The sequence below is a fragment of the Bufo gargarizans genome, chromosome 8, assembly GCF_014858855.1.
Source record: "Bufo gargarizans isolate SCDJY-AF-19 chromosome 8, ASM1485885v1, whole genome shotgun sequence".
NCBI lineage: Eukaryota > Metazoa > Chordata > Amphibia > Anura > Bufonidae > Bufo > Bufo gargarizans.
Window position 1 is genome coordinate 129,049,420 of NC_058087.1, and position 13,311 is coordinate 129,062,730.

Below are 13,311 nucleotides of genomic sequence, written 5' to 3' on the forward strand. Positions count from 1 at the left end.
ATGGTTATAAGGGAAAATAATAGCATTCTGAATACAGAATGCTTAGTATAATAGGGCTGGAAGGGTTAAAAATAATAAAAAAAGTTAACTCACCTTCTCCTCTTGTTAGCGTAGATCCCGGTCTGTTCTTTAGCTGTGGGCTGAATGACCTGAGGTGATGTCAGATCACATGCTCCAATCACATGGTCCATCACCATGGTGATGGAGCATGTGATCTGACATCACCACAGGTCCTTCAGCCACAGCTAAAGAACAGACCGGCCTCTACGCGAACAGGAGGAGAAGGTGAGTTAACTTTTTTATTATTTTTAACCCTTCCAGCCCTATTATACTATGCATTCTGTATTCAGAATGCTATTATTTTCCCTTATAACCATGTTATAAGGGAAAATAATACAGTGAATAGACTGTCACCTAGAACCCATGCGTGAAAATCGCACCGCATCCGCACTTGCTTGCGGATGCTTGCGATTTTCACGCAACCCCATTCATTTCTATAGGGCCTGCTTTACGTGAAAAACGCACAAAGAGGAGCATGCTGCGATTTTCACGCAACGCATAAGTGATGCGTGAAAATCACCGCTCGTGTGCACAGCCCCATAGAAATGAATGGGTCAGGATTCAGTGCGGGTGCAATGCGTTCACCGCACGCATCGCACCCGCACGGAAAACTCGCCCGTGTGAAAGGGGCCTTAGGAGTTTGTCTTTTTATGTTTTACATTTCCCTAAAAGGGAAGTGCAAGTCCAAAAAGAAAAGAAAACCTTGGGGTTGCTCTTTCATTAGGGTAACCATCTAGTATGCATGAGGACTACTGAAGTCCAGCCAATGACGCACTGTTTCCCTGGTAAAAATTATTTCTGCGTACATCAGAAAGGCTTAGTTTTATTTTATTTTTTATAAAGGAAAGCTAATTTGCATACCTTCAAAAAAGAAAAACCATTCTGATGCTAGTAAAAGATATGCTAATTTGCATATACGTTTCCCAGAAACGCACAGCAGTGTTTTCTGGACTACAATACAATTTTATTGTTATTTTGGGAGAAAAACTGACCTGCACATCTCCTTTTCAGTGGAGTATTATGTGCGAGTCTATATAGTACCCCTGAAATGACTTGCAAGAAATGTAGGGTTGTTAGATTTCTTTTTGTGGAAATTCAAAACAAATTCTGTAATGGTAGAATGAATGGTAGGAAGCCAAACCTCTCCTGCCAACCACAGAACTTGTCACATCTAGATCTGGACCCTCACATATGACAATGGGGCAGAGAATCTTTGGTTACAATATAAATAGTGAACGTACAGATCTATGATCCCCATATCAGCCAGTGCTGGACACCCCACGCGATCCTCCACATCAGCCAGTGCTGATACACCGCACACGATCCATGATCCTCAAATGAGCCAGGTCTGGACACCGCACACAATCCCCGATGCCCCACATCAGCCAGTGCCGATACACCGCACACAATCCACGATGCCCCACATCAGCCAGTGCTGATACACCGCACACAATCCCCCACATCAGCCAGTGCTGATACACCGCACACAATCCCCCACATCAGCCAGTGCTGATACACCGCACACGATCCCCCACATCAGCCAGTGCTGATACATCGCACACAATCCCCCACATCAGCCAGTGCTGATACACCGCACACGATCCCCCACATCAGCCAGTGCTGATACACCGCACACGATCCCCCACATCAGCCAGTGCTGATACACCGCACACGATCCCCCACATCAGCCAGTGCTGATACACCGCACACAATCCCCCACATCAGCCAGTGCTGATACACCGCACACAATCCCCCACATCAGCCAGTGCTGATACACCGCACACAATCCCCCACATCAGCCAGTGCTGATACACCGCACACAATCCCCCACATCAGCCAGTGCTGATACACCGCACACAATCCCCCACATCAGCCAGTGCTGATACACCGCACACAATCCCCCACATCAGCCAGTGCTGATACACCGCACACAATCCCCCACATCAGCCAGTGCTGATACACCGCACACAATCCCCCACATCAGCCAGTGCTGATACACCGCACACAATCCCCCACATCAGCCAGTGCTGATACACCGCACACAATCCCCCACATCAGCCAGTGCTGATACACCGCACACAATCCCCCACATCAGCCAGTGCTGATACACCGCACACAATCCCCCACATCAGCCAGTGCTGATACACCGCACACAATCCCCCACATCAGCCAGTGCTGATACACCGCACACAATCCCCCACATCAGCCAGTGCTGATACACCGCACACAATCCCCCACATCAGCCAGTGCTGATACACCGCACACAATCCCCCACATCAGCCAGTGCTGATACACCGCACACAATCCTCCACATCAGCCAGTGCTGATACATCGCACACAATCCCCCACATCAGCCAGTGCTGATACACCGCACACAATCCCACATCAGCCAGTGCTGATACACCGCACACAATCCCCCACATCAGCCAGTGCTGATACATCGCACACAATCCCCCACATCAGCCAGTGCTGATACACCGCACACAATCCACGATGCCCCACATCAGCCAGTGCTGATACACCGCACACAATCCACGATCCCCCACATCAGCCAGTGCTGATACACCGCACACAATCCACAATCCCCCACATCAGCCAGTGCTGATACACCGCACACAATCCACAATCCCCCACATCAGCCAGTGCTGATACACCGCACACAATCCCCCACATCAGCCAGTGCTGACACATCGCACACAATCCCCCACATCAGCCAGTGCTGACACATCGCACACAATCCCCATATCAGCCAATAACCTTACTATCAGGCCCTCCTCTGTGGTACAGATATGTGCAGCGGGTGTAATACTGTAGATATACATATATGTGTTACACCTCCACACACTGCAGCAATCATTCCCTCTTCCATTAATCCACAGCACACAGCCATCAATGAGAGCGCGGATCGGCAGGATGCCACCTCTACATGATGGGAGTCGTCTCCTCTGCTGCGGTAGTCGCCCGCACTGTGTGGACTGCGCCGGATACTGCCGCTCACCGCGGCTAGGGATCTGGCGCCTTCCACCCTCCGTTGCCATGATGTCAGCACAATTATCCCCCCATCTTTTGTCTGCTCGCAGCCGGCTTCCTCCACACACAGACCCCCCTCTCCATCGCCGCATGCGGGCGGCTCACAGACCACATCCAGCCAAGTCCCGCTTACCTCCTTTCGGCATGTTATCTCTGTTCTTCTCGCTGCCTCTTCCTCTCCCCACAACTTGATGGGCACGCTTCTAAGGGCCCTAAACCGGAGGGCAGTCCTGATACTGCCTGCTATAGACCTATCGCTAAACAAGCAGTAAATATTCAGTAGAAAAATAGAAACATAGATATTTTATGCATATAATTACTTATAATAAAATAACACAATCGTTGTTTTTCATAAACAGTCGTGGGACCCATATTGATGTGAGATTTTTTGGTCAGGCAGTACACGGACACCCTTTCTGACGCAATCCTAGGCTTCCTTCGGGTCTGTCTGGCGGCGCTTTCGTTTTCATACTAGAAAGTATAGGGCAATGACCTCTTAGGCGAGAAGGATAAAACATAAGAAGATAAATGTGACCGGGGTTAATGATGACGTAATTATTAGTGACCGGAAGTCCCGCAAGGCCCCCGGTAGAAAGTGACGTTCTAATTAAGCGCTTACCCGGAAGTGGATGTAAGGGACGGGGTAACATCCGGTAAAACAGATTAATTGGGAAGAAGGCTCTGTGTTCGTCTGAGGTGGTTTCTGTGCTGCTATAGCAGGTAGGTTGGTTTTGGTAGAAAACTGGCATCTGTCGCTGTTCATTCTATGCAGTACAATAATGTTAGACGGGAGGTGGACATCGGAATGGAGTGGATTAGAAGAAGTCCTCCCTCTGGAGTCAGTAATGTAGTCTCTGGAGCGGGTTTAAGGATGAATGAGTACTAGTACTAGAATGGTTCGGGTATAAGGAGGAATGAGTAATAGTACTAGAATGGTTCGGGTATAAGGAGGAATGAGTAATAGTACTAGAATGGTTCGGGTATAAGGAGGAATGAGTAATAGTACTAGAATGGTTCGGGTATAAGGAGGAATGAGTAATAGTACTAGAATGGATCGGGTGTAAGGAGTAATAGTACTAGAACAGAGCTGGTATAAGGAAGAATCAGTCATAGTACTAGAATGGAGCGGGTATAAGGAGGAATGAGTAATAGTACTAGAATGGAGTGGGTATAAGGAGGAATGAGTAATAGTACTAGAATGGTTCGGGTATAAGGAGGAATGAGTAATAGTACTAGAATGGTTCGGGTATAAGGAGGAATGAGTAATAGTACTAGAATGGTTCGGGTATAAGGAGGAATGAGTAATAGTACTAGAATGGATCGGGTATAAGGAGGAATGAGTAATAGTACTAGAATGGATCAGGTGTAAGGAGTAATAGTACTAGAACAGAGCTGGTATAAGGAGGAATCAGCGATAGTACTAGAATGGAGCGGGTATAAGGAGGAATGAATAATAGCACTAGAATGGATCGGTTATAAGGAGGAATGAGTAATAGTACTAGAACAGAGTGGGTATAAGGAGGTAATAGCACTAGAACAGAGTGGGTATAAGGAGATAATAGCACTAGAACAGAGTGGGTATAAGGAGATAATAGCACTAGAACAGAGTGGGTATAAGGAGGTGCACCCCAGTGATACGCCCTTTACCTCTCTGGCCCAGAGCCTGACCATGGGCGACATGTGAACGGTGACATCACTCCTCCTGTTACCCGCTGCATTCTAGCTTCTACCGTAAAATTGATGTCTACGTTTGCTTTGCTTCTACTGGCAGTGTGATGTTTTCGTCATCGATGGTGGAGATAATCTTAGGCCACCTTATTAAGTCTATCTCCGGAACTCCCATAGAAATGAGCGGCCTGACTGCTTACTCCGTTCTTAGGGATCCCTGTTCTTGTGATTGGTGGGGGTCCCACCGATATAATTTCACACATCCGGAATACCCCTTTACGCATTACTCTAATAAAGGCACCTATAGGAGAAGACTTATGTAGTTCTGCCATACTGTCATCATGAGGATTAACCTTCAGGTAACATCTTCCCCCATACAGCAGCAAATAGATTATGGATTACCTTTCTGTATAGGTCTTATTTATGCTGACTACTAAAGAAGGACAATACATTTTCTAATATTTCTTTAAAAAAAAAAAAGTTTTCTATGAATATTAAGTTTGCAAAAAGCAGCCCTTTTAGATGGCATTGTCCCTTTTAAAGAGGACCTGTCACCTCACCTGACATGTCTGTTTTAGTGAGTACTCGTACCAGTTCTGGAGGATCTTACCCCACGTCACCTGTCTTGTCTCTGTGTAGTCAGACGCTGTCAGCACTGATTGCAGTGTCACCATGTGAAGCTTTTGTCACCCATCCATTTGATAGGCGATACATGCTTTTGATTGGAATACCCCAATTTCCAAAATTTTATTTAAAGTAGCCAAACAGTACAAATTCCCTTAGACACAAACATGATTTTCATATTTCCCAAACACATAGTGAAAATCTTGTTGTCCCATAAAGTGTTAATTAAGCATTACAGGGGTTTTCTAGGAGGCTGATATTGATAATCTGTATCCTTTTGTTGGGGTCTGCCACTCTGTACCCCCTCCAGTCTGTTCCCTGCTTCCTCCATGGAGCTGGAAGCACAGCACTGTTCATAGTGTAGTGGCCGTGCTGGGTTACTGCATCTCAGCTGCCATTCAAGTGAATGGTAACTTATCAGGGCCACTCCACTTTAAATGGAGATGTGCTGGCCATGGAGGGAACATCTGATTAGCAGGGGTGTCGGACCCCCACCAATCAGATATTAGGGAGGCTGGAAACCCCCTTTAAAGAACGAATAGTAGGTACAGCTATTTTTCGTGTAGTTTTTAGATCTGTACAAGTTTTCGGGCCCCTAAAATCTAACTGCCATTTTATTTTATTTTTTGTCCATGTGTAGGACAGTGATCAGAAATGTTTTTCTAATACACTTTATTTATTGAGTGTTTACATTTCTATGTGAAATATTGCTACACAGTGCACTGCTGACTGTCAGGACGCTGCGGTCATCTCCCTGCGCTACACTGTCCTGTGAAGACATATATAGTGAGCGCTGCTAAGGGACACCTATTGTCCAGACATACTCCTCTATTAGGCGTATTTGTGGCACAGATTGCGGTACATACATAAGTTGCGGTGAAATCTGCACATTTTCTCTGCTCATACTAGCTTTGGTATGGCGGGAAGGGCCGGCAGGCCTGTCTCATTCATCATTTTCTATGCCTGGTTTAGGCGTAGAAAATGGCCTACATGTAAGGCAGCACGGAAGCTGACTTCCATATAGACCGGCACTGGATATGCTGAAGCTATGTAGAGGCCGGCGCCAGCACAGGAGCTCATTAAGACCGGCGTCTAAAATGCCGGACTAAATAAATGACACCTAAAGTATATTAGAAAATTGATTTATTCCCCTAAATTCCACAACTGACAATCAGTTCCATTCACCTGAATGGGACATACAGAAACCCATGTGCTTTCAGCGCCATTCAAATGAATGGAACTGATTTTCAGTCTTGGCATTTTCTGCCACAGAATCTGCCGCATGTGAAGGCACCCTAAACGTTTCATCATGCAGAAGTCTATAAGATGAGCTACGTCCAAAAGTGAAGTCTCTGTTTTCCTTTCATTTAGGTTGTCAATACAATGCCGAAAGTAAAGCGGAGCAGGAAGCCTCCTCCAGATGGTTGGGAGCTTATAGAACCTACGCTGGATGAACTGGATCAGAAAATGAGAGAAGGTGAGCGGATATTACGTTCATTGTAAATTGTGTCTGAGAGGGTCATGTATGGAGTTTAATATTTCGTAGGCTGTATATTGTCGTCATGGTAACCTCTTGTGCTGCTTATTTCTCAGCTGAAACTGACCCTCACGAAGGAAAGAGGAAGGTGGAATCTCTGTGGCCAATCTTTCGCATTCATCATCAGAAAACTCGCTATATATTTGACCTGTTCTATAAGAGGAAAGCTATAAGCAGAGGTAACGTCTTCGTTTTTCATGGCTTCACTGAGTACTGAATACGTTTTTGGAAGAATAGGGTTCTTGTGTACCTTCTGCTGTTCTGTAAGACACGGGGGAGATTTATTAAGCAAAATGCACCAGAATTCTTTCACAAGGTACACCAATAAAGTGGAGAACATGGCGTGTGCTGCATGAAAGTGGCGCATTTTTGTTATAAAATATTGATGTAAATGTACGTCGGCCATTAAGTGTCTGATGTTCCTATTATGTGCCGTGTGTAAGTCGCGCATCTCCTAACACTGTACCTGTGCTTCATCTTTACGTTATTCTTTCTGTGCTGTGCTTAATTTCTCCCCATTGGGGCAGGTGACCACTGTTATTACAGTATTGGGAGGAGCGATCGCCAGTGCCATCAGTCAGTCTCATAGTGACTCATTGCTGGTTACATGCCACAATCTGCCCCCGGCAAACAATGATTTTTTGAGGTTGCTTAAAAATCTCATTTGCACGATGAAGGAGGCTGCTGATGGACGGGTCAGGTCAGATACCCCACTATGTCCATGTTCTGGCCATTATATGGATAGGTCAGTTGTGCTGTTTGCAGCACTTTGTATAAAATTTTTATATGTTGGCCAACTGCTTTAAAGGCATCTGTCCGCAGCTTTGTACCTGGCTGACCTGTTGTATGTGTGCTTGACAGCTGAAGGCATCTGTGTATCTGTGTTGGTCGCATGTTGATATTTGCCCGCATTGCTGAGAAAACGTATGTTTTAATATATGCTAATGAGCCTCTTGGAGCAATGGGGGCGTCACCGTTACACGTAGAGGCTCTGCTCTCTCTGCACTTTGATTGACAGGGCCAGGCAGTGTAGATGTAATCATGCCTGACACTGTCAAGAAAGTGGAGAGGACGCAGCAGTTGCAGAAAACAGAGCCTATAGGTGTAATGACAACGCCCCCATTGCTCTTAGAAGATCATTTACATAAATTGTCTTTAGGGGGTGCTTTTAGAACAGGTGATCTCAGCCTTGTAGGCACTGGTGTTATTTTTTTGAGTAGGAGGTACTTGGCTTAGGAAGATTAAGAAGCATCACTCTGTGAGCGTACACAGTGTCAAACTGTAAACCAATAACCACAATTGGTTCACCACATAGATCTTACAGTTATTCCAAATCTATTATGGGATTGTCTCAATCTCGGACAGGTGTGCTAATGAGAATGGTCATCGTTTTATGTGTTTTTTCTAGAACTGTATGACTATTGCATCAAGGAAGGGTATGCCGACAAGAACCTCATTGCAAAGTGGAAGAAGCAAGGCTATGAGAACCTGTGCTGCTTGCGCTGTATACAGACCAGGGACACAAACTTTGGAACGAATTGTATTTGTCGTGTCCCCAAAGGCAAACTGGAAGTGGTAAGATTTCTCTTGTGAAGACATTTGCTTCCTGTAATGTCAGACCACGTGTCCTCTCAATTCAATAGTAATGGAATTCCTGGCGGCAGACCACTGTGCACATACCCTTCTGTATGTTCTGATGCCAGCCACTGCTAGCTTCCTGTATAAGTGATAATCGTCACTGACACACACAGGTAGAATGATGACTATCAGTACAAAGGGCAGGTGACAAAGACCGGTAGAAAAGTAAGAAGCACAAATTCTGTTTCTTAGATCAAGGAGCTCCATATAGTGAGTGGAGTCAGGATTTCAGAGGTTTTCTGGGATTTTACATTGATGGTTTATCTTGAGGAAAGGCCAATCAATGGGTTTTTAATGGGTGTCCATGATCTGTATATCAAATTTCTGAGAGCACTGTCAGTAGTGATAGGTGTGCTGCGCTGAACAGTGACTCTTGTATGCACATGGTGTCATTTAGCCAAACTTACATTTTATTAGTTGATTGACAGATTACTCCCTTTTACTGTGCATATAGTGAAAGCTGTTGGTAAGCGGCTAAGGGAGTGCAGGTTTGCTGCAATTAATAAAATGTCAGTTTAGACAAACTACAGAATATTCGTATATAACCGATTCTCTGTTCAGATTGGCCTGGCTGTCTCTATTGCATGCAGCTCTCTAGAGAGGGTAGCACTAAGTAGATGACATGTTCCCTGCTGAGCACCATCCACGTGCTTATGGGCAACACTTTGTGGGGCACTGCAATGAACGCTCTGCAACAGCACAGCAAGGACTGCTACCCTTTGTTCTGGTCCAGTATATTGATTTTCTGTCCAAAGAATAGATCATCTACAAAAAAAGATTTCTGTATTGAAAGTGCAACTTTTTGTTCATTTCTAAAATAGGGCGTCAGAGCTCTACAGGAGGTGACCCCTATACGAGCAGCTGTTAATTGAATTGTATGTATTTTGTCAAAAAAGTGAATTAAAGGGGCATCTGGAGCCACAGAGATGAGCTGTCCAGGGGTCTGTAGCTCCAGCTGCTCCTGCATTACAGATAACAGCTGTCGTGGGTCCCAGCATCTGCGCAATGAACGATTGTAGCCATCCTGTGCATGTCAAGATCATAATAATACAAGTAGGTCTTCTGTGCCTGCACGAGATTTGGCATGGCCAGGCACTGACTACAGGAAAGGAAGGGGGTCTGTAAGGGAGAAATGCGTTGGATGGCAGGAGGATGACTTGTGACTCGCCTCATCCAGCACAAAGCTGAAATACTCCATGAGCTACCTGGTGATGACGTATATATTCAAAGTTGATTTTTGAAACGCGCTACATCTGAATGTGAAAACAGCCATTTAATGAATGATGGAAGCATGAACAGTAGGAACATGTAAATAGCTCTGTAGGTCAATTCTTATGACAAGTTCTCTTTAAGGATTGCTTTAATCTGAAACATGTAAGCTGTTAAGATTATATCGTGACTCAAGGTGGAGTTTTTAACTTTGGATAATTACTTTAAAATAATTCATTATTCCCTATATGCCTGTTTTCAGTTTAAAAAAAGTTGTAGATCCACGATTGCAACTTTTTTACGCCGCCTTGGGCAATCCTGCTTACAGTATTGAGGCTCCCGAATGGGCTTGAGTCATGTTCCTGGAAGGCAGCTGGGCAGCCCCTTCTATGTAAAATGTAATTTTCTTTGTGAACATCAGAAATATGAATTAACATTTTGTATTCTCTGTTGCAGGGACGAATTATTGAATGCACACACTGCGGTTGTAGAGGATGCTCTGGATGACAAATACTTTTTTTTAAACTATTTCCAATGTTCCTTTCAGATTCTTTTAAGATAAAGAATGTTTTCTCATATTGTGGCTGTCTTGTGACCAGTTATTCAATTTTTTCTGTTTAATAAAAGTGTTTTAAATGCGTTCTCAATGGTGCTTTATCCAAAAGATATGGGTAATTGACCTAGGTTTAGGGTCTGTCACTAGAATGTTAGTTGGTTTATCAATCATTTTTGAAGGGACCAATATGTGAGTCCTCTGGCTTCAGGGTAGATCATCACTAGCTGAACATAACTTTCCCCCTTGCCTATGACAGCACCCTTGGAGAGATTGCCACCTCAGGACAGGAAACGGGAACCAGAAACCGGTTTAAAAACAGGGAACACACCCTCTTCCTCCAGTCCTGTTTCCTGTCCTAAAGGACATGAGAGAGTTCGAAACGGCTAAGAAGATAGGAAAGGAGCTGCAGGCTGCCGACTGTTCTAATAGTATTAAGAGGGCTTACCTGGTGGCGTAAGCCTCCCTTATGAGCCGCTGAAGAGTCTGGGCCTCTTTCTCTCTCCTCCCCACTCTGCTCCTTTTCAGTCCAGGACTGCTTCTGCCTTCCGGGACCTCTGCGGCCGTAATCGCATGTCCGGTGTGCATGCCTGGAAGAGAAAAGCTCAGCCAGCATACTGCCGTGCTGGGTGAAGAAGCAGGCAGTTCCTCCATTTGGCTAACAGTGATTTGGACATGGAGTAGTCTAAGCGCGCAGAAACCACCAATGACACGCCGGTACCATGGTGGGGTAAGAGGGGTGATACCCCAATATGCCTGACGCTGATTGCTCATGGGGGTCATCTTTTGTTTCTAAAAAGGTCTCCAGATCTAAAGACAAGGGTTGTGCTATATGTAAAAAGTTACCCTCTGCTTGGGCAAAGCCCCTTTTGCCAGGCATGTGTGAGCAAGTAATGGAGGAGGAAGCTTTGTCTCTGATGGGCAACATCAAGCAGATGATCCGGGAGGTGGTTAGGGAGTCAGTGGTCTTCTAAAGAGCCGTCCTAGTACCTCGAATCCCCCCTCTAGTGACAGTGATATACTTTCGGGATTGGAGGAAGAAGGAGAATGGCTTTCATCTAATGAGTCCTCTGAAGAAGAAGCCACTTTTTCATTCAGAGAACATGAATTCCCTAGTCAAAGAAGTAGGAGCTACTATTAGATTAGATGACCAAAAGCCTCTGCAATCTGTTTAGGACTCTGTTTGACGGTCTGGGGCCTAAAAGAAGAAAAGTCTGATGTGCATAAAAATATTCAGGCAGTTATTGCAAATGAAAGGAAAAAAACGGATAGGAAGTTTTCCGTACGCCTCCCACAACGGCACTTCAGCAGGAGGGAACCCCGCCCCCAGGGACAGGAAACGACGTAGAAAGCAGAAGAATAAATGCCTCCTCCCCATTACCTTCTCCAGTCGTTTCCTGTCCCTTGGGATGAGTGGAAAGCGGGCAGGTTCTCTCCTGCCGAAGTTTCATGCGCCCAGCCTGCGGTAAGTATTCCCTGCTCGGCAGGAGGGCTGAGGCAGAGCAGCGGGCGCTGGGGGCGAGATACGGCTCCCTCCGCTTGCTTTCGGCGTAAGTCCTTACTTCAGGCAGCCCCGGACGGTGCACCGGCTCAGGAGGTAGCCACTTGCAGGGCCGGAAGGCGCGCGAGATCTCTGGGCCAGGATCTCGCGAGACCCGGTCACGTGACTCCGGCTGGACATGTGACGCTCCGGCAGGTCATGTGACCCGGAAATTATTCAAATAGCGGCGGGAAATGAAGAAAACGCCGCTCAGTGTCTCCAGCAGAGCAGCAGTGGGATCCCTCAGCATGTCTCTGCAGCAGGAGAAGCCTTCTGATGCCCCTAAGGCCCCCAGTCCGGTAAGCCACCTCCTCTGGAGTGATTTTATATATTCTCTTCACCTGAGGGTTTATCTTGGTGACGGTTGCCCCACTCCTTCCCCTATAATAAAAGGGAGCCCTTGCCCCTTTTTGTGTTTTTTTTTTTTTTTTTCAGAATAGAGAATCTGGAATGAGTGGGGAATCTGCATAGAAGAAAAAATGTGCTATTTGCAAAAAGCATCTGGCAGCACATAGGTTTTTTACTATCTGCCAGAAATGTACGGACAAAATAATGATCGAGGATTCCCCTTCTCTTGTGGAGAATTTACGATCCATTATAAGAGAGGAAGTGAGCTCAGCAGTGGAATCAAAAATGGCATCCCTTTCCCAAAAACCCTCCACCTCTAAGGTGGTTTCGGAGCCCCAGATACAATGGGATATGGAGGACGACGATGTTAACGATTCGTCTGACTCAGGATCCTCCTCTGATGAAGAAATCAGTGGTCCGTTATGCTCAGTAGAGGACTCTGACGCCCTCTTGAAAGCGATAAGGTTAACTCTTAATATCGAAGAAACTAGACAGTCACAGTCAGTCCAGGATCAGATCTTCAAATGGCTGGGTGATAGGAAGAGGAGAGTATTCCCGATCCATGACAGGATCCGTAAGCTTATACGGGATGAATGGAAGGACCCAGAAAAAAGGGCTGGTACTTCAAAAATCTTTAAAAGAAAATATCCCTTTAGCGAGGAAGATTCGGCTCTTTGGGATAAAACTCCAAGGGTTGACGCCCCTGTTGCCCGAATTTCTAAAAAGGCAGCCTTACCCTTTGAAGACGTCGGCTTATTGAAGGACACTATGGATAAAAAATGTGAATCCGTACTTAAAAAGGCTTGGGAATCCAATACCGCCATGTTGAGACCTAGCATAGCTGCTACCTATACTGCTAGATCCCTGTCTCTCTGGCTCTCCCAGCTGGAGGAACACCTGGTCTCTGACACCCCCAGAGAGGATCTCCTGGCCTCCTTGCCGATTTTGAAACAGGCCTCTAATTTTCTGGCAGATGCTTCTGCCGACCTGGTAAAGTTATCAGCTAGGTCAGCGGCTCTTTCTAATACGGCAAGGAGATCAATTTGGTTACGCTCTTGGTCAGGTGATACTGCTTCTAAAAATAAACTCTGCAGTATCCCTTGT

General features: G+C 45.8%; 2 protein-coding genes across 2 annotated transcripts in view; one reads left to right on the plus strand and one right to left on the minus strand.

The window, feature by feature from the left end:
- The window catches only part of PDAP1 (PDGFA associated protein 1), a 61,377-nt gene extending 58,022 nt beyond the window's left edge, over nt 1-3,355 (minus strand). The window contains exon 1 of the mRNA XM_044304775.1: nt 3,224-3,355. Within this exon, the coding sequence (XP_044160710.1) occupies nt 3,224-3,236 (13 nt within the window). The 5' untranslated portion in view covers nt 3,237-3,355. The remainder of the gene's footprint in view (nt 1-3,223) is intronic.
- A 311-nt stretch (nt 3,356-3,666) lies between these two features.
- Nucleotides 3,667-10,406, plus strand: BUD31 (BUD31 homolog). The gene is made up of 5 exons (XM_044304776.1): nt 3,667-3,810; nt 6,754-6,859; nt 6,976-7,098; nt 8,328-8,494; nt 10,223-10,406. Exons 2-5 carry the CDS (start codon nt 6,766-6,768, stop codon nt 10,271-10,273), a joined length of 435 nt encoding a protein of 144 aa, XP_044160711.1. The 5' UTR covers nt 3,667-3,810; nt 6,754-6,765; the 3' UTR covers nt 10,274-10,406.
- The last annotated feature ends 2,905 nt before the right edge of the window (nt 10,407-13,311 follow it).